This window comes from Aricia agestis, chromosome 15 (assembly GCF_905147365.1).
Source record: "Aricia agestis chromosome 15, ilAriAges1.1, whole genome shotgun sequence".
In the NCBI taxonomy this organism is placed as follows: Eukaryota; Metazoa; Arthropoda; class Insecta; order Lepidoptera; family Lycaenidae; genus Aricia; species Aricia agestis.
In genome coordinates, this window is record NC_056420.1 from 14,941,037 (window position 1) to 14,959,393 (window position 18,357).

General features: G+C 40.9%; 1 protein-coding gene across 1 annotated transcript in view; it reads left to right on the forward strand.

The window, feature by feature from the left end:
* The window catches only part of LOC121734487 (gonadotropin-releasing hormone receptor-like), a 46,377-nt gene extending 28,515 nt beyond the window's left edge, over window positions 1–17,862 (forward strand). Inside the window, exons 5-8 of the mRNA XM_042125100.1 lie at window positions 2,408–2,579; window positions 5,181–5,374; window positions 6,957–7,027; window positions 17,767–17,862. Coding sequence (XP_041981034.1) covers window positions 2,408–2,579; window positions 5,181–5,374; window positions 6,957–7,027; window positions 17,767–17,862 — 533 coding nt within the window. The remainder of the gene's footprint in view (window positions 1–2,407; window positions 2,580–5,180; window positions 5,375–6,956; window positions 7,028–17,766) is intronic.
* The last annotated feature ends 495 nt before the right edge of the window (window positions 17,863–18,357 follow it).

An 18,357-nucleotide genomic window follows, 5' to 3' on the forward strand; every position in this document is an offset into this window, starting at 1 on the left:
AAATAAAAGGGGGGCTTGGGAGGCGCAGCCCCCCGCCAAAACTAAAACAAACACAATCCAGAAAGTCCAAAACTAGGTTAGGTTAGAAGTGTAACTGTGCTGCGGCAGCAGCCGGCGACCGCCGGCGACCGTCACAAAACACGCCTCAGAATTCCGAAAATTTCAAAGGTTAGTAGCTCCAAAACTGAGGGGTTTCTCAGTGTGGATTTAGTACGGGGGGTGTTTAGCCCTCCTCCCCACTCTCCCCTCACCTCCGCTCCCCATCAATCTTGGGGTAGGTTTCCAAACCTTTACCAAAATGATTATACAGGGTGTAACAAAAATAGGTGATAATACTTTAGGGTGTGTACGTGTTCCTTGTAGAGAGTTCACTGTGAAAGTAGCAGCGCTGAAAGACCAACATTTTTTTAAAACTTTTGTATGGGGTAACGCTCGGGATCGTCACTTATTTTTGTTGCACACTGTAGACTGCGTTTTGTATTTTACATTAGAGGTACCTAATGTAAAATACAAAACGTTTTGACGTGGGAGAGCCATGCTTCGGCACGAATGGGCCGGCTCGATCGGAGAAATACCACGTCCTCACAGAAAACCGGCGTGAAACAGCGCTTCCGCTGTGTTTCGCCGAGTGACTGAGTTTACCGGAGGCCCAATCCCCTACCCTTTTCCTTTCCCTACCCTCCCCTATTTCCTTCCGTGCCCTCTCCTCTTCCCTTCCATACCCTCCCCTATTCCCTTCCCTACCCTCCCCTATTCCCCCTTAAAAGGCCGGCAACGCACCTGCAGCTCTTCTGATGCTGCGAGTGTCCATGGGCGACGGAAGTTGCTTTCCATCAGCTGACCCGTTATATATGATATATTATCATTTTATATCAAGGACTTTTAATTCAACAATCATATTCTATCATAGCACAAAAAGGGTGTAGTCGAGTAAGCAGCTCCTACAATTACAATAACCTGGCAATCTTTATGTATGAAGATAATTGCTAGGCAGATGGGGGCCCTACTCGTACGTCGTTTGGTCGCGTTACGTCAAATGTCTTACTATTTACCTGCTCATAACCTAACTATAATCATTAAAGAAATTTATTTATGTATATTTTGCTAAAAGCTAGGTACAGTAGGGCGCCGTGACAAAATATTGTGAAATGTGACGTGTAACTGCCCCGCAGGCTGAAAAAGATTGGGAACCCCTGACTTACGTTAAATTATACCAGTAAATAAGGTTCTGCAAATATTTTAAAGTATTAATTTTTAAAATTAAAATACTTTCTCAAACAGGGTACGCTCTATAAGTACGTACTTAACTGAAATGGCTCGATCGTGAGGTTTCGTATCAAAGCTTTTACTTTCTTCGAGTGTCATAATCTTAGCGAGTTCAAAGTAAGACTCTCTGATTAAAAACTGTCCTCCTTGAAAGTAAATGCGATGATATTAATGACACCAACGCCACGTGGATCGCGATGGTTTTACCCAAACAAATATTAATGACGTGAACGTGTCGTTGAGAATTATCTGTATCCGACAGACGCTGTTTACTACGAACTGAAATAAATAAAATTCAATTAAAAGAGGAATATGCGAGAATGGCGTACTTTCAATGTTCGAGATTTTCAATGTTAACTATTTCTATTGACAAAGAGAGTTCATATATTTGCTCGTTTTTTATATATTTTATTTTTTAGAGATATAGACCCAGAACACAGTTAGACAGTGTTAGTAAATGTGCCTTGTATAAGTATAGTTCAATTTGAAAGAAATAGCGCTGAAAGAGTATTTTTTGTGATTTGTATGGGCACTGGGCAGGCAACCCAGCCCCATGATTCGCTTATACAAAAATTAAATAAGTCTATCTTTCAGCGCTGCACTTTCACAGTGAACTCTATAGGTGGGATTCATACACACCCTATTATCACTTTGCTTGTGTTATATCCTGTAAACTTTTTTTTTTTTTAATGAAATAAGGGGGCAAACGAGCAAACGGGTCACCTGATGGAAAGCAACTTCCGTCGCCCATAGACACTCGCAGCATCAGAAGAGCTGCAGGTGCGTTTCCGGCCTTCAAAGGGGTAATAGGGGAGGGTAGGGAAGGGTAGGGAAGAGAATAGGGGAGGGTACGGAAGGAAATAGGGGAGGGTAGGGAAAGGAAAAGGGTAGGGGATCGGGCCTCCGGTAAACTCACTTACTCGGCGAAACACAGCGGTAGCGCTGTTTCACGCCGGTTTTCTGTGAGGACGTGGTATCTTTCCGGTCGAGCCGGCCCATTCGTGCCGAAGCATGGCTCTCCCACGTCAAAATTAATTTCAATATAAATTTATTGCTGGAAAGTATGTTCAACCTAATTTCTTTTTTTGATGAAATTGCGGGCTACATATTTTGTTACATTAGTGTTATTGTATTGTTCCAGATCGGCGGGCGATGCAGGTGCGGCGCGTGCGTCTGCGACGGTCGGAGGGCGCGGGGGGTGCGGGCGGCGCGGGGGTGCTGCAGCGCGCGCGGCGCCGCACGCTCCGCATGACCGTCACCATTGTCGCCGTGTTCGCGCTCTGCTGGCTGCCCTACGCCACCATGGCTATGTGGTAACAGCCTCCACCGTTCGACACTAAAAAAACATTATCTACATGCACTTTGTCCATTGAATTTACTAATTATATCACCTATTTTTGTTGGTGACATTCCTATGTCTCATCATCACACCGACCGATACCGATTACACCAACCCAACCGTTGGTTACATTACTGTGTCACCACCATCACTCATCATCACTTTTTTTTTTTTAAAGAAGGCAGGTCGCTGTAGCCCTGACGTCACTGCGACCCATGAGGATCTATTGTGACTCCTTCGCACTAGAGTATCCCAACCCAATACTGCTCATAAATTGAACAATATGGTTGGGGTTGGTGCCACGAATTTCCTCTGTGGACGAGTATTCGTGGCGACCAAGGTGCCTGTTCCTGCTCTTTAGTAGAGCAGGGCAGTCGAGGAGAAGGTGAATAGGTGTTTCATCCTCCTCACAGAATCTGCAAGTCGTTATGCTATACAAATACCCATTCTGTTTAGGTGTTTGTTGAGCTTGCAGTGCCCAGTTAGGCTTCTGGTAAGGATTCTTAATTGGTTCCTACCCAAGGTGAGCACTAATTCTGATTGTTTCTTGTTGAAGTCAGGAATTAGTGCCTTGGAGTGTTCAAGGCCAGGGGTCTCAGCCCATTGCTTCCTGCATAGTCTGTGACCCCATTCCTTGAGCACTTGCTTTGTGGTACTGAGAGTTTTACCACAGACTGGTTCTGGACCATATATGAGACTCTCGGCCCCAAGCCTAGCCAGTTCGTCAGCGGTTTAATTGCCAGGGACATTGCTGTGGCCCGGGACCCATACTAGGCGGATGTTGTTGTTCCTTCCTAGCATGTTTAACGTCTCAACGCATTCCAGAACTAATTTGGACGAGACTTCTGCGGCAGTCAGTGCTTTAAGTGCAGCTTGACTATCGGAGAAGATAAAAACGTTTTTATTAACTAGGGCCATCTCCAGGCTTTCTAGTGAACAACCGAGGATAGCGAAGACTTCAGCCTGAAACACGGTCGCAAACTCCCCCAAACAGGCGTATTTGCCTTTTGGTGGCCTGCCCCCGTAGAATCCGGCTCCCGCACGGTTGTCTTTCCTTGATCCATCCGTGAACCAAACTATGTCGCTAGGGCGGACATCGATTGGGATTTTTCTTTCCCAGTCCTCCCTGGAAGGTATAAAAACCTGGTACTGCTTCGAAAAGCTATACACCTTGATCATGGCATCTGATGGCATGGCCATGATAGGTGATTCACTGAGACACTGTTCCAGCTGTCGAAATGGGGTGGAGACCCAATTCGTCCTACCCGCCGTCCTGGCCCTGAGAGCCACCTTTTTGGCCTCCATCTGAACAAGCAGAGGAAGCGGAGTTTTATTAGACATGCCAGTATCTGTACGCTGTTTAGTCTTTTATTACAGTTTACTTGTTCAGCCTTTTTATGCCACACTGCGCAGCCATATGTGGTAATCGGTCTCACTACACTCATCATCACACCATAGCTATTATAATACATTACGTTAATAAAATGCATGACAATATTATAAAGTTTGTACTTAGTCTTGATTTAAATTTTACGTCGTGTTGTAAGTTGTCTGAGGTCGCGATGTAGGTTTTAGGTTTTAAGACATTTATTCTCATAAGAATTTACATAAATTCACTTAGGTACATGAGAAAGACAATAAAGTAAAGAGATACAAACAATGTAAAGATTACAAATTACGTCAAGCGAGCTTAGAAGATAGATTACAATAAGTTAAAATCATAACAATTCGTAGACGTAAACAAAGAAAAATATATCAATATAATTGAGGGTACTTTCATAATCGATTTGGCCAGTTGTCACAGTATTAGTGGTTGCAGTAGACTATCCTCATACTAGACCGTTCCGATTCCGACGTTCGTACACTGCATTAGGATGATTTCCGGTAGCTGAAATCTAGCAGACAATTTAGTCTAACAAATTTTAAGGCAACACAGTATCACAAGCATGCAAACTCGCCTCTTCATTACGGTTAATTTTAATGTAGGATTAAGTTAAGTTTTAATTAGAATGTAGGGATGAGTTGAGTCAACATACTGTGTAATACTGTGGCTTGCAAAACAAGTTGAACAATACATCGTGTACATTGATCTAAAGTGTCTCCGACTAGATATGACACTAAAGTTTGTTGGTTTGATGAGTAATGCGTACTTGGTCTGGCCATAAATACTGTTACTAGTAAAAATAAACAAAATATTACATTTGAATTTGGATTCTGTAATGTTTATATGTTTGTTTATTGTGTTTTCTCATTTTGGTGCCAATGTATTTTACAATATTTTGCGATATTTAAATGAAGAGGGGTGATCAAAAGAACCAAATCGCTGTGATTGCATCACACAAAGTAGGTATGGTATCTAGGGAGTGGAATACGAAATGCATTTTCAGTATAAAATTTTAACTTCCATTTAAACGCTTAAAGTCTATTCGAGTTTCACTTTATTTAGTTTTTCCAGAACGGCCGGGGGCTGGAGAGGGCATAATATAATATATTACCATATGACATGTCTAGCTGTAGTTGTAGGACTACACTACAGTATAGGCTCCATCTGTGACGTAGGGGTGTGTTGCGGCAGGTACATGGTGGACCGGGGGTCGGCGTCGCGCGTGCCGGCGCAGGTGCAGGACCTGCTGTTCGCGGCGGCGGTCAGCAACTCGTGCATGAACCCGCTCGTGTACGGCTCGTACGCGCTGCGCCCGCACCGCGCCGCCCACCGCGCCGCGCGCCGCTGCCTCGCGCACGCCTGCTGCCCCCCAGCGGACAACACAGGTATCACATGTACTATCAGAGAAGTTGATTCCTAGGCAGATGGGGGACCTACGTACTATGTAGTTTGGTCGCGTTATGTCAAGCCCAGCCGACAGATTACGACTTATAAATTGAATTTAGATAACTAGACCAAATGACGTAGGTCCGTCAGGTGCATATGAATCAACGATGGTACTTGGAGTTTGTTTACAGCTGAAATTGATACTAAGCGAGGATCAGAATCTCGACCTAATCAGATTAAGTATATTCAGGAGTAATTGAGCATCGTGTGAAGGATGCGTGACCTAGTATTGCTTATGCGTTGGGCGAGCACTGTGTGGCAAGTTATGTCTCATGTCACTCGTGCTAGTGCCAAAGCAGATAACTTGTACAGAGAAACTGGATTATTATTTGCCAGTCACAATGTACATATTTATATGCATGTATTTGACAATAAAGGAGCGAACAAAGTGTTGCAATCGACCTCCTACGTAGCAATCAATTATGCATAGTGAGTACTGAGTGTAAGGTGATAATAATTGATAAAGGTTTCTGCATCAATTTGTTTCCATATATTCGGATGAAGGCACTACACGCTATATTTTTATACTCGCTCGACCGGAGAAATACCACATTCTCACAGACAACCGGCGTGAAACAACGCTTGCGCTGTGTTTCGCCGAGTGAGTGAGTTTACCGGAGGCCCAATCCCCTACCCTATTCCCTTCTCTACCCTCCCCTATTCCCTTCCCTTCTCTACCCTATTCCCTCTTAAAAGGCCGGCAACGCACTTGCAGCTCTTCTGATGCTTCGAGTGTCCATGGGCGACGGAAGTTGCTTTCTATCAGGTGACCTGTTTGCTCGTTTGCCCCCTTATTTCATAAAAAAACAAATTGTTGTGATGTGTCGTGTCATGTTTGATATCGACAGCAGTAGTGGTGATGTATCACGCCTTCGCCTCTGCGGTATTTCGAGACCGATATTCGTCACGTCGCCGCTAGGGAGTATCGAATGTCATGCTGTCTCCCAAACCGTCTGTTATCGTCTGGAATTTTAATTGGGTTTCGTAAAAAATAAAACCCATCCGATAGAGCACAACGCAAAAAGAGGAAACTCTCCTTTGTCCGGAACGACGATGGGGAAAAAGAAATTGTCGTCACTTTAATAATGCGCCTTCCTCCTTCCTTATTCGATTAGCTGGACGTTAGTGATTCCTGGAATGTTGCTCGCCGAAGCCTGCCGACCTGCATAATATATTTTATGCTTTGAAGCTTCATTACTAATTTATGAGGCATGCACTTTGACTACTATTATAATAATATTATGTTACAATCTTTCGTCAAAAAAATATTAGGGACAGAGTTTACCTAGTTGCGACGGGAAATTACTAAAGATAATATTATATGTATAGGCAGCCAAATTCAGGTGTTTACGGTAAAGTGCTTACAAACCGATTATTATCGACGCTTTCTATATATATATATATCCCGTTTTATCTATAGCATGTAATGTCTACTGCGGTAGGTACACACAACACACCCTTATACAAGTGTCTCGTATAATATTATATCGTGTGCCCTGTGCCCTGTGTTGCAACTTGCAGGTAACACGCGGTCGAGCTCGACGCGCAACAGGAACAACAACGGCGACTTGCCGCTGGTCAAGATGTACCCGGTGAGTACTACCTGTCTTCGAATAGATTGTACCTGTAATGTGTTCTTAAACATTGCAGATGTAACCATCAGACGTAGTCAACAAGGAACCCTTATAGTTTCGGTCTGTCCGTCCGTCTATCAGTCTGTCTGTCTGTCCGTCTGTCTTTCCGCGGTTTTACTCAGAGACTATAGGACTTACAAAGCTGTAATTCGGCATGAATGCATATATTAATGATGCCGACAAAATGGTATATAAAATCTTAAAAAAATATTTTTTTATGGTACCTACTACCTCCCCTACACGTCAAGCGGGGTTGATATGTTTTTTCGCGTCCACCCCACCGTATGGAGTGCCGTTGGATAGGTTTTTTTAATGTTACGAATATTCAAAAATAATTTTCCGATTTAGGGATCCATTTGTGAAAATATAATTATGAAGTTTCAAAGCGGAAAAAATCGTTCAGAGTCCAAGTCCTCTAAACGGTTGCATCTGTGAAAAAATTCACGGTAGTAGGAAATATGCTGAATTTAAAATGAAAATTATATCGTTTAAGAAGACTTCTAAAGGGCGTTCCCTACGGAGAATCCGTAATTTACCTAACTAGAGATCGCCCAATGGTCGAAATTCGACCTTACTTGCAACGACATTACGACTACTACCTATATTTTGTAAAAAATATTGACTTAATCATAGTTTTTTTCAATTCTTGTCTCTGGGACTCAGCTGATCTCAGACTGGCCGTTTAAGCATTGTCTAATAGTATCTAAAATTCAATAAAAAAAAAACAATAACCCAATTTTAATTTGTCAACTTGTTGTCAACAGACTTCAACCATAAATAAAAGAGTACAATTCGTATGTATAGGCTCGTCACTCAAAAAATCTGTAATTTTTCCTAGTAGTAGTCTCGTAGTGTGTGTAACGTTTTATTTGTTTAAAATATATATGATAAAAGCATAATTTTAAAATAATATTAGCTCGATGCACTCCTTCACCATATAAACTATAATCTCCTACTCCTCCTACATTTCTTCTGATTAATTTCGTTGCGGGTCCCAAGACAGATTTAGCTTGTCCCTCGGGCATCCCTGAGATCATATCAAAGGGTTTTCGTGGTTGGCTGCCACTGTTGATCCTGGCGACACAGGAGTTGCAGTGGTGGGAATGTGTAGTGGGCCTTTTGCCCGTTTAATAAAAAAAAAATTTAAACTATAACTGCGAAATTTCATGCACCTATGTTTCCCCATTTTTCGTAAAAAGGGTTACAAAGTTTTTCTCTCACGTATTAATATATAGATTTAGAGCCTTATAAACTCAAAATTTTTAAAGCTACAGAGTTATAACAAAAATACAGCAATAATCTTAATAATAATAATCTTCAGTATCTTAACATTCCTTTCCACGTTTTAAATTTTCTATTTTCGTTTATTATATTCATGATATCAGCTTCCAAAGTAAAGCCAATTTATTAAAATTCAAGCATACATTCAGCATCTCCTTAGTATTCACAAATTACTTTTATTTGAAACACACGCCAATAGATCGACAATATCATAAACTACATATTCCCCGTTTTAAATTTTTTTAGGTCAATTTTGAAGTAAGATAAGTAAAAAAATAGGGTTTTGGTGCGATCTCGTTAATGCGGCCAATGTATGGCCAAGGTCGTTTGCTCGGGGGACGGCCTTAAGTTATTGAGTAATAGCCATCAACTAAAAAAATATATTTGGCGAAGTATAAAGGAACTTTTCGTTCAAATTCCTTTGTTAAACGTAATTGAGATGGTGTTGTTAGTAGTGTTAAATACGTTATAAATGTACATTCATTGACCATTAAAATATGTCAAAAACTATATTGCGAAACCCTATATTGCGCGTGGCCCGAACTGCACTTGGCCGGTTTTAATTATTAGGGTTAAAACCTTAAAACTTTGTCTTCGTACATTTTTAGGGTTCCGTACCTCAAAAGGAAAAAACGGAACCCTTATAGGATCACTTTGTTGTCCGTCTGTCCGTCCGTCCGTCTGTCAAGACCCTTTTTCTCAGAAACGCGTGGAGGTATGAAGCTGAAATTTATATCAATTACTCAGGTCTACTGTCCCTTGAAGCTGTGAAAAAATCAAACTTCTAAGCCAACGCAATCAAAAGATACAGCCGTTTATGCCGCAAATTTTCGACACTTGCAAGGGAATCAAAACCTACAGGGTGCTTCCCGTGAACTCAGAATCTTGAAATTTGGTACGAAGCAACGTCTTATAGCATAGATAAAGGAAAAATTACGAAAACCAAAATTTTTAGTTACATCACATAATATATATTTTTTTAATAATTTTAAACTTACTACCCATTTCCTCATAAACGCGTAGAGGTATTAAATTGAAATTCATACCAAATACTCAGGTCTATAATACCTTTAAGCTGTAACAAAATCAAACTTCTATGTCAACGCAATCAAAAGAAACAGCAATTTAAGCTGCATATTTTGAAACTCGCAAGTACTCGCAAGGGAATCAAAACCTAAAGGGTACTTCCAGTCGACCTAGAATCTTGAAATTTGGCATGAAGCAACGTTTTATAGCACACATAAAGGAAAAATTCCGAAAACCTTAAATTTTTAGTTACATTACAAAATATATATTTTTTAATAAATATAAACTTATTACTTTTTTCCTCATGAACGCGTAGAGCTATCAAGTTGAAATTCATATCAAATACTTAGATCTAATTGCCTTTAACCCGTGAAAAAAAAAAATTCTAAGTCAACGCAAAAACGCAAAACGCAAAAGTACAACCATTGATACCGCAAGTCGCGACCGACCGCCGCCGCCGCCGATAGTCTGCTGCAAGGCTAGTATAAGTGTTTCAGTTATATTATAGATAAATGATATGTGTTAATATAAAATAAAGGATTACTTAAACGATAAAGAGATCTTTGTCTTAAATTTATGCTCCTCCATCTTTCCCCATTGTAATGTTATGAATTTCATTTTGCAATAAAAATACCATAGTTATGACTCGATTGTCGTAATGAACGAACTTTGTAAACCTTGCAGGTTTGTACGGAACCCTCGGTGCGCGAGTCCGACTCGCACTTGGCCGGTTTTTTTTTTACATATATCACAATGGATGAACGCAACTAGTAGAGAGCTGGTAGAACTACGTATCTACTTATTACTTGGTTTAACGGCACAGTTGAAGCAATTATTTCGTATGCCTTATTGAACTGCAGCAGTTTTGTTGATAGTACAATTAAGTAATAACACAAAAGCAAAACACGACCAGCGCATCGTTCGTCGCCACCAAAAAGTTAATAATGAGAGAAGTTTCCGTCTGTTTGTTCGTGAACTAGCAAACTATAACCAACTCCGCCGCGGTGAACTGCACTTCTAATTCAAATCTCAATATCGGTTTTGTGCCATTGAAGTAGATTAGGCAGCATCTTCGAGTAAACATTCTTAAACCCGGGGATTTCAACCGAGACACGCCCTGTGCTGTGTTTAGTGCTCTAACAGCCAACCACAGCTTTCTATGGTCGAAATACGATACGATCGCTTTTACGATCGATTTGCTTTATCAAAGCGTAAAAACAACGTGGGAGAGTCATGTTTCGCCACGAATGGACCGGCTCGACCGGAGAAATACCACGTTCTCACAGAAAACCGGCGTGAAACAGCGCTTGCGCTGTGTTTCGCCGAGTGAGTGAGTTTACCGGAGGCCCAATCCCCTACCCTATTCCCTTTCCTACCCTCCCCTATTCCCTTCCCTTCCCTTCCTATCCCTACCCTCCCCTATTACTCTATTCCCTCTTAAAAGGCCGGCAACGCACCTGCAGCTCTTCTGAAGCTGCGAGTGTCCATGGGCGACGGAAGTTGCTTTCCATCAGGTGATCCGTTTGCTCGTTCGCCCCCTTATTTAATAAAAAAAAAAGCTAACAAACCATCCAAGCATCCGAATTGTTTCAAAGGGAATTGTTCTCTTTACGTGCTCTATACAATTATCGAGTAGGTCTATTTAATGCAGATTACAATGAAAACTGATAATTATAATATCATAGTTCAAGATACCTGCCTGTAAAACGTTCTGTATAAAAATACCTTTGTATAAACGTAACCATGTCAATTGTTGTGTTGAAATAATAAACAATACGCGACCTTCCACGCAGCTCAAACACGTAATTCATAGTTATTAAAGTTTGTGTTAAATAATGAATATTCCTGTAATAACATACAATAATAATTATGATATTATTATGTTCATTGTACAATACGATTGTTCGTTAAGTATTGCAACTCAAATATTACTAATTGAAAATACATTGCCGGGACAAACGAAATGTTTCAGCCGTCTTTTTCATTGACAATACTTACAAAATATTTTATACTTAGTTATTAAAAAGTGTATTGAATTTTTTGTTTGACTAACTGTCGAACATTCAAAAGCTGATGATAAAGAACCGTTTTCCCATAAATATGGATGTTGTTTTGGATATTATACGAAATTGAGAACGACAGGATAAACTCACAAAATTGGGCCTTCCAGTTTCGAAAGAGTTTGGCAACAACCGGGACGTGAGAATTTTATTTCCTACAACATCGTAGGCACAAAACATTTTTTTAAGGAAAAATGTTATCTACTCAGTTCGTTAGATGGGTCTGCGAGTTTCATTACAATCGGTGTAGCCGTTTCTGAGCCTACTTACTGAATGCTTAATAAATGGATATAAAACAAACTAAATAATATAATATAATTATTTTACCTTTTTAACATTTCTAAAGGTCGTTGTATCATAGAAATTATAAGTACATACATTAACGTCTTGAACAATTTTAGGTAGATGATCTTCTTTTACTGCCATCCTCCGCTCTACGTATCGGATAACGGATTATGATAGTCAGTATCGGCAGTTATCTAGCCCCCGATTGTTATCGAGTCAGAGGGGCTAGATAAAGGGGTATAAAGCCGTGTCTGTCAAGAGCTGTGGCTAAGTTACAATAATCTGCCCAGATTTCCGTAGAACTTATGCACGGCATGCGCGCGGCCTGCTGGAACTTGGCCGCGCACTCCGTGCGCTTTGATCCAGAATTACATCCAGAATTACAGTTTATAGATGCCTGCATTAAGGGGCGACTAACCCAAAATTGTCGATTTTATAATTTATTTTTATATTTGAAAATAAGCCCCGAATTGTTTCATTTTCTAAACATAGATACTATATTATATTTCCAATAATTTGATCAGCGAAAACACGATATCCTATAATTTTCATAAAAAATAGCTATACTCCCTTCACGTGGTCTAGTCTATAGTAGTTCGTGAGATAAACCCTTTCTAATATTTCCCCCGTTTTGCCCACATTTTCCTGAGTTTCTTCGGTCGTATTAGTCTTAGCGTGATAATATATAGCCTTACTCGATAAATGAGCTATCTAACACTGAAATAAGTTTTTAAATCAGACCTGTAATTCCTGATATTAGCGCGTTCAAGCAAACATACTCTTTAGGTTTATAATATTAAGTATAGATAGATTTTTTAAATTATCGCTTGACAAACTCGAGTCTGGATCTAAAAGACTATGAAAAGTACCAATAACAGGGTCATAATAGGCTCATAGTCATGGGACGATGCATGGTTCTTGAAATAACGCCGAAACTCCCAAACTTGTATTTATAAAGAATCAGGAGTTCTCTCAGCACCTTCCGAACCACGGTATACCAGGTATACCTCGGTACAAAATCTTACTTGTTGGTAGCATATGCTTAGAATACTTCTCACGAAACCGAAGTCACCACATGTTTCCCTATAAGTTTTGAGGAGTTCCCTCGATTACTTATGGATCCTTCATCAAATCACCACTTTTGTGAATATAATACCAAATTGGGATGATACCCTATAATTATATCAAAAGAAAATTTTTGAAAATCGATTAATAAACGGCGGAGTAATCGTTAAAGATAAAAAAACGAACATAACACCTCCTCCATTTCGAAAATCGGTTAAAATAGTAGACTATGTGTTATTCTGATGTATAAGCTATATTATTGTAAAGTTTCATTAAAATCATTAAAATCAAAAGTAGTTTTTGCGTGAAAGAGTAACAAACATCCATACATCCACACATCCATACATCCAAACAAACTTTCGCCTTTATAATATTATTCGTAGGTCGTTTATCCTCGTTTCGAGGGCACATATTTAACCATCTCCCCTAGCATTGAGGTACTTGGCGTCAACATATCGAGCGAAGTCCAGTTCCGATATCATCTTGAGGGTAAGGCCAAATTAGCCTCGAAGAAGCTTGGCGTTCTTAACAGAGCGAGACAGTACTTCAGCCCGGACCAACGCCTACAACTCTACAAGGCGCAGGTTCGGCCTCATATGGAATATTGTTCTCATCTCTGGGCAGGGGCGCCAAAATACCAACTGCTCCCTCTGGATCGTATCCAACGAAGGGCTGCTCGAATTGTTGACTGCCATAGTGTTTCAAACAGCTTGGACCCCCTGGAATTACGCCGAGATGTAGCTTCACTCTGCATCCTCTATCGGTTGTATCACGGGGAATGCTCTGAGGAATTGTTCGGAATCATACCACCTGCAACTTTTCGCTATCGTCCCACACGAAAAACATACCATCCTCATCACCTTGATGAGTGGCAGTCTTCCACAGTGCGTTTTTCGCGTAACTTTCTGCCGCGCACTGTAAAACTCTGGAATGAACTGTCACCAGCAGTATTTCCGGACCGATACGACCTGCAAACCTTCAAGAAAAGAGCGTATTCCCTCTTAAAAGGCCGGCAACGCACCTGCAGCTCTTCTGATGTTGCGAGTGTCCATGGGCGACGGCAGTTGCTTACCATCAGGTGACCCGTTTGCTCGTTTGCCCCCTTATTTAATAATTTAAAAAAAATAGTAGGATTAGTATGAAGTAGGATTGTATAAAATTCTATCACTGCCTGAAAATTCTGACACTGCTCTATAGGATTCTTAAAATGTTGTATATTTATCGAGTTATTAAGAAAAAACTAACTTGGCAAAGAATCCGCGTCGTCCTTTTTTACCTGGCATATGAAAGACGGGCGTGAGTGTGAAGAGAGAAGGACGGTGTTTAATCTTTTGGGTTAGTCGCCCTCTTAATTACTTTTCTACAACAATTAAAAACTATCACAATATGTCAGGGACAATGGGCATGATGACTATTTTCGTTCTTATTGGTGAAAAACCTTTAAAAAATAGAAACATCGCTGAAAGAATGACTATGATAGCTTTAAAATTCACCAAGATATGACAATTCAAACCTCTCATAAAATAGACCTGCCCGAAACGCTACAAAGTGCTACGAAAGTATGACGTCACTCTTTCGTAGTTTGTACGCATCGGGAGAGAACTTTGTTCGACAGGTATATCAAATATTGCGTTTATGAAAGTGGTTTAATAACAAAAGTTGCTTTTATTTGCATAAGTTATCGAATGACATGCAAACATACGTGGGAGAGCCATTCTATACGTGGGAGAGCCATGCTTCGGCACGGATGGGCCGGCTCGACCGGAGGAATACCACGTTCTCACAGAAAACCGGCGTGAAACAGCGCTTACACTGTGTTTCGCCGAGTGAGTGAGTTTACCGGAGGCCCAATCACCTACCCTATTCCCTTCCCTACCCTCCCCTATTACCTTCCCTTCCCATCCCTACCCTCCCCTATTACCCTATTCCCTCTTAAAAGGCCGGCAACGCACCTGCAGCTCTTCTGTAGCTGCGAGTGTCCATGGGCGACGGAAGTTGGTTTCCATCAAGTGACCCGTTTGCTCGTTTGCCCCCTTATTTCATTTAAAAAAAAATAGAAAAAAATTCGACTTGAATATCCAACTTTGAAGGCGCATGACAAAAAAAAATACCTACAAATGCTATTGTGGCGTCTCTGTCGCACCTGTTAATTTAATTTTAATTAATATTAATGCTCGTTATTTTAATCATCATTTAGTTTGTAGTCTATGACAATAGTGTATATAATATTATATTCTCATTTAAGGCTGGAGAGTAAAAAACACTGACCTCCATTATACAAGTGTATAATGGAGATCACTGGTAAAAAAGGATTTGAATGACAATTGGGTCAGACCGCTGAAAATGGTAAGAATATGATCGGAAAAAATATTCAGCTAGATTTAGATTGGATTTAGATTTTGTGAACACGCATTATTGAAATATTATATTCTACTGGACTTGAAGATGTGGTAGTTTTATTTCCAAATATCTGGCTACCATATCATCGGACTCCAAACTATCAAGCTGAAATTTTTGGAACACTTATTTTTTACCGTGATTTCTTTATTTTATTAACAAAATTCGCTAATATTTGATCTTGTCATCATCCCTATCAGCTATTTGTTTTCCGTGCGCTGAAGGCGATTATTATTATAGTTTACGGAATGCAAATGCCCGGGCGTGCCCCGACCACACAAATGTGATAAATTACAAATACGAACCCCGCCCACATCCAGGTGTGATCCGCAAATGGCGCCGCTGATTGTACTCCCACTGCGGATATTGTCAGCATTTACCCCGAAATTGACTCTTTGTCCCCGTTACAGCTAATCAATACCCAGATTATTAAGCTGCCGTAAATTCGTAGAATCCTACGAAATTTTACACGTAAACTCTGGCCTACCGACAGAAAACATGATCGGTTTTACTCGATTTTCTTGTATTCAATAGGCAAAATAGAAATAGAGCGCGCTCGCTGCGACAGCGATTTTAAATAAAGCCCCCTTTCGAGCGCATGTAGAGTGTTTGGTGAAGATTGCCAGCATCCTATTAATATACAATTTTATGCCAATGATTTTAGTCACCTAAACAGCTGGGGGGAATATTTGATAGTTGCGTGCTATCGTATATATGTCGCAGGGAAAAGAAGATATCAGGGATATCCCGAAATCCCTAGGGATATCACGAAATCGCGGTAGATACCGAATATTCTTGTTTCTTTCGTCTTCTTACTAAACAAATCTAGTGATATGTCATTTCACTAAACTAAATCTAGTGAAATGTCAGAAAAGCGGATACCGCCGAATAAAAATCGAGCTACGCATTTCTCTCGCTCGCTCTAATACCCTATCACTATCTTATGGGGGCGACTAACCCTAAATTGACGATTTTATAATTCATTTTGATACTTGAAAATAAGCCCCGAATTGTTTCATTTTGTAGACATAGATTACATTATATTTCCGAGAATCAGACCTAGCAAAAACACGATATCTTAAAATTTTCTCGATCACAAAGATGCATCTAATTTTCACGAATTTTTCATACATTGCCATAACCGTGCATTAAACTAAGTTAATATTTTAACACATTGTATAAAATTCTATCATTGAGGAACTGACCTAGCGGATTTTTTAAATGTTACATATTTATCGAGTGATTAGGAAAAAAATAATTTTCATTTTAATTAAATGAATCCGCGTCGTCCTTTTTCACCTGGCATATGAAAGACGGGCGTGAGTGTGAAGAGAGGAAGATTTTTTGCGTTAGTCGCCCTCTTAACGCGAATGGGGCATTATCAGCGTGAAGGGATCTTATTATCGGTATTGAGTTATTAATATCCCCATAATATACATTTAACAGGCTATCGAACCATGCAAGTAACATACGCGTAAGTCTGGAAAATATTAAAAAATGTTGAAACTCGAGAGTCGTAAAAGGTGATATTTAGAAAATCGCATTCAAACTTAACGTACACGTAATAATTTAACGACTAAAATCACACGAGCCGCGCCAGCTCGAGCGACGCATTTGTTTCACTCCCACTAGTGCCCGTGTGGGTATTAGAGCGAGCGAGAGAAATGCGTAGCTCGATTTTTATTCGGCGGTATCCGCTTTTCTGACATTTTACTAGATTTAGTTTAGTGAAATGACATATCACTAGATTTGTTTAGTAAAATGACGTAAGAAACAAGAATATTCGGTATCTACCGCGATTTCGTGATATCCCTAGGGATTTCGGGATATCCCTGATATCTTCTTTTCCCTGCGACATATATATGTCGTAGGATGATTTGATAAATCCGTGTTTTCGCGAAATCCCTAGAATTTTCGCGAAAATTCGATTTATCAAATCATCCTACGATGTCGTAGGATGATTTGATAAATCCGTGTTTTCGCGAAATCCCTAGAATTTTCGCGAAAACACGAATTTATCAAATCATCCTACGACATATACACGTGGGATAGCCATGCTTCGGCATTAATGGGCCGGCTCGACCGGAGAAATACCACGTTCTCACAGAAAACTGGCGTGAAACAGCGCTTGCGCTGTGTTTCACCGAGTGAGTGAGTTTACCGGAGGCCCAATCCCCTACCCTATTCCCTTTCCTACCCTCCCCTATTCCCTTGCCTTCCCTAAACTCCCCTATTACCCTATTCCCTCTAAAAAGGCCGGCAACACACCTGCAGCTCTTCTGATGCTGCGAGTGTCCATGGGCGCCGAAAGTTGCTTTCATCAGGTTATTCATTACGTCATTACGCATTTAAGGAATGCTTTAACTCACTTCTCAGAATCATAATCATAATAAATCAGACTTAGGGCCTGTTTCACAATTTTCTGATAAGTGCCGGATAGGCTATGCACAGCTTTAAATCTGACAGATTCTCTATACTCTATCTGTTAAGTTAAGTTGTGGATAACCAATCCGGCACTTATCAGGAAGTAGTGAAACAGCCCCTTAGAATCATAATATAAAAGTGGCTTATACTATCGAACAGGACGGTCGCACGCGGCCGAGGCTGGTGCGGTTCGCGGAGACGGTCACGGCGACGGCGACGACGGCGGCGGAGCCGGTGCGGCGCGCGCCGGCGTGACGGCCGCCCGCGCGCCTGCTGTGCGCGCGACACGAGCGCCGCCGCGTGCTACACCATGTGCGTCGCGCGCAGCTCGACGCCTCCTCCGTGTGAGCCGGTGTGACCCAATATGAACCGATGTCAAACCGGTGTGATCCGGCGTAAACTTGTGTGAACCAGCGAAAACCGGATAGATCTAGACCATTTACCGCCTCTTAAGGTACAAGTTGGAAGCCGACTACATGAAGTTGCAGCAGACGACGTGTCGTCGCGACACGTCGTTTCTATGTTCATATTTCTATGAATGTGTCGCTAGCTTCGTGTCGCTAGCTGCGCAGGGTATTTCATAGAAATACATAGATACCAGTAGTGTCGCGACGTCGTCTGCGGTTGCTTCATGTCGTCCGCTGCCAACCGAAAAATGCTGCCGCTGCGGCGCCGTGTGTAAACACGAGCATAAAGCAACTGAAATCACTGCATACCATGCATATTTTATTACCTGTATTAATTGTAAAT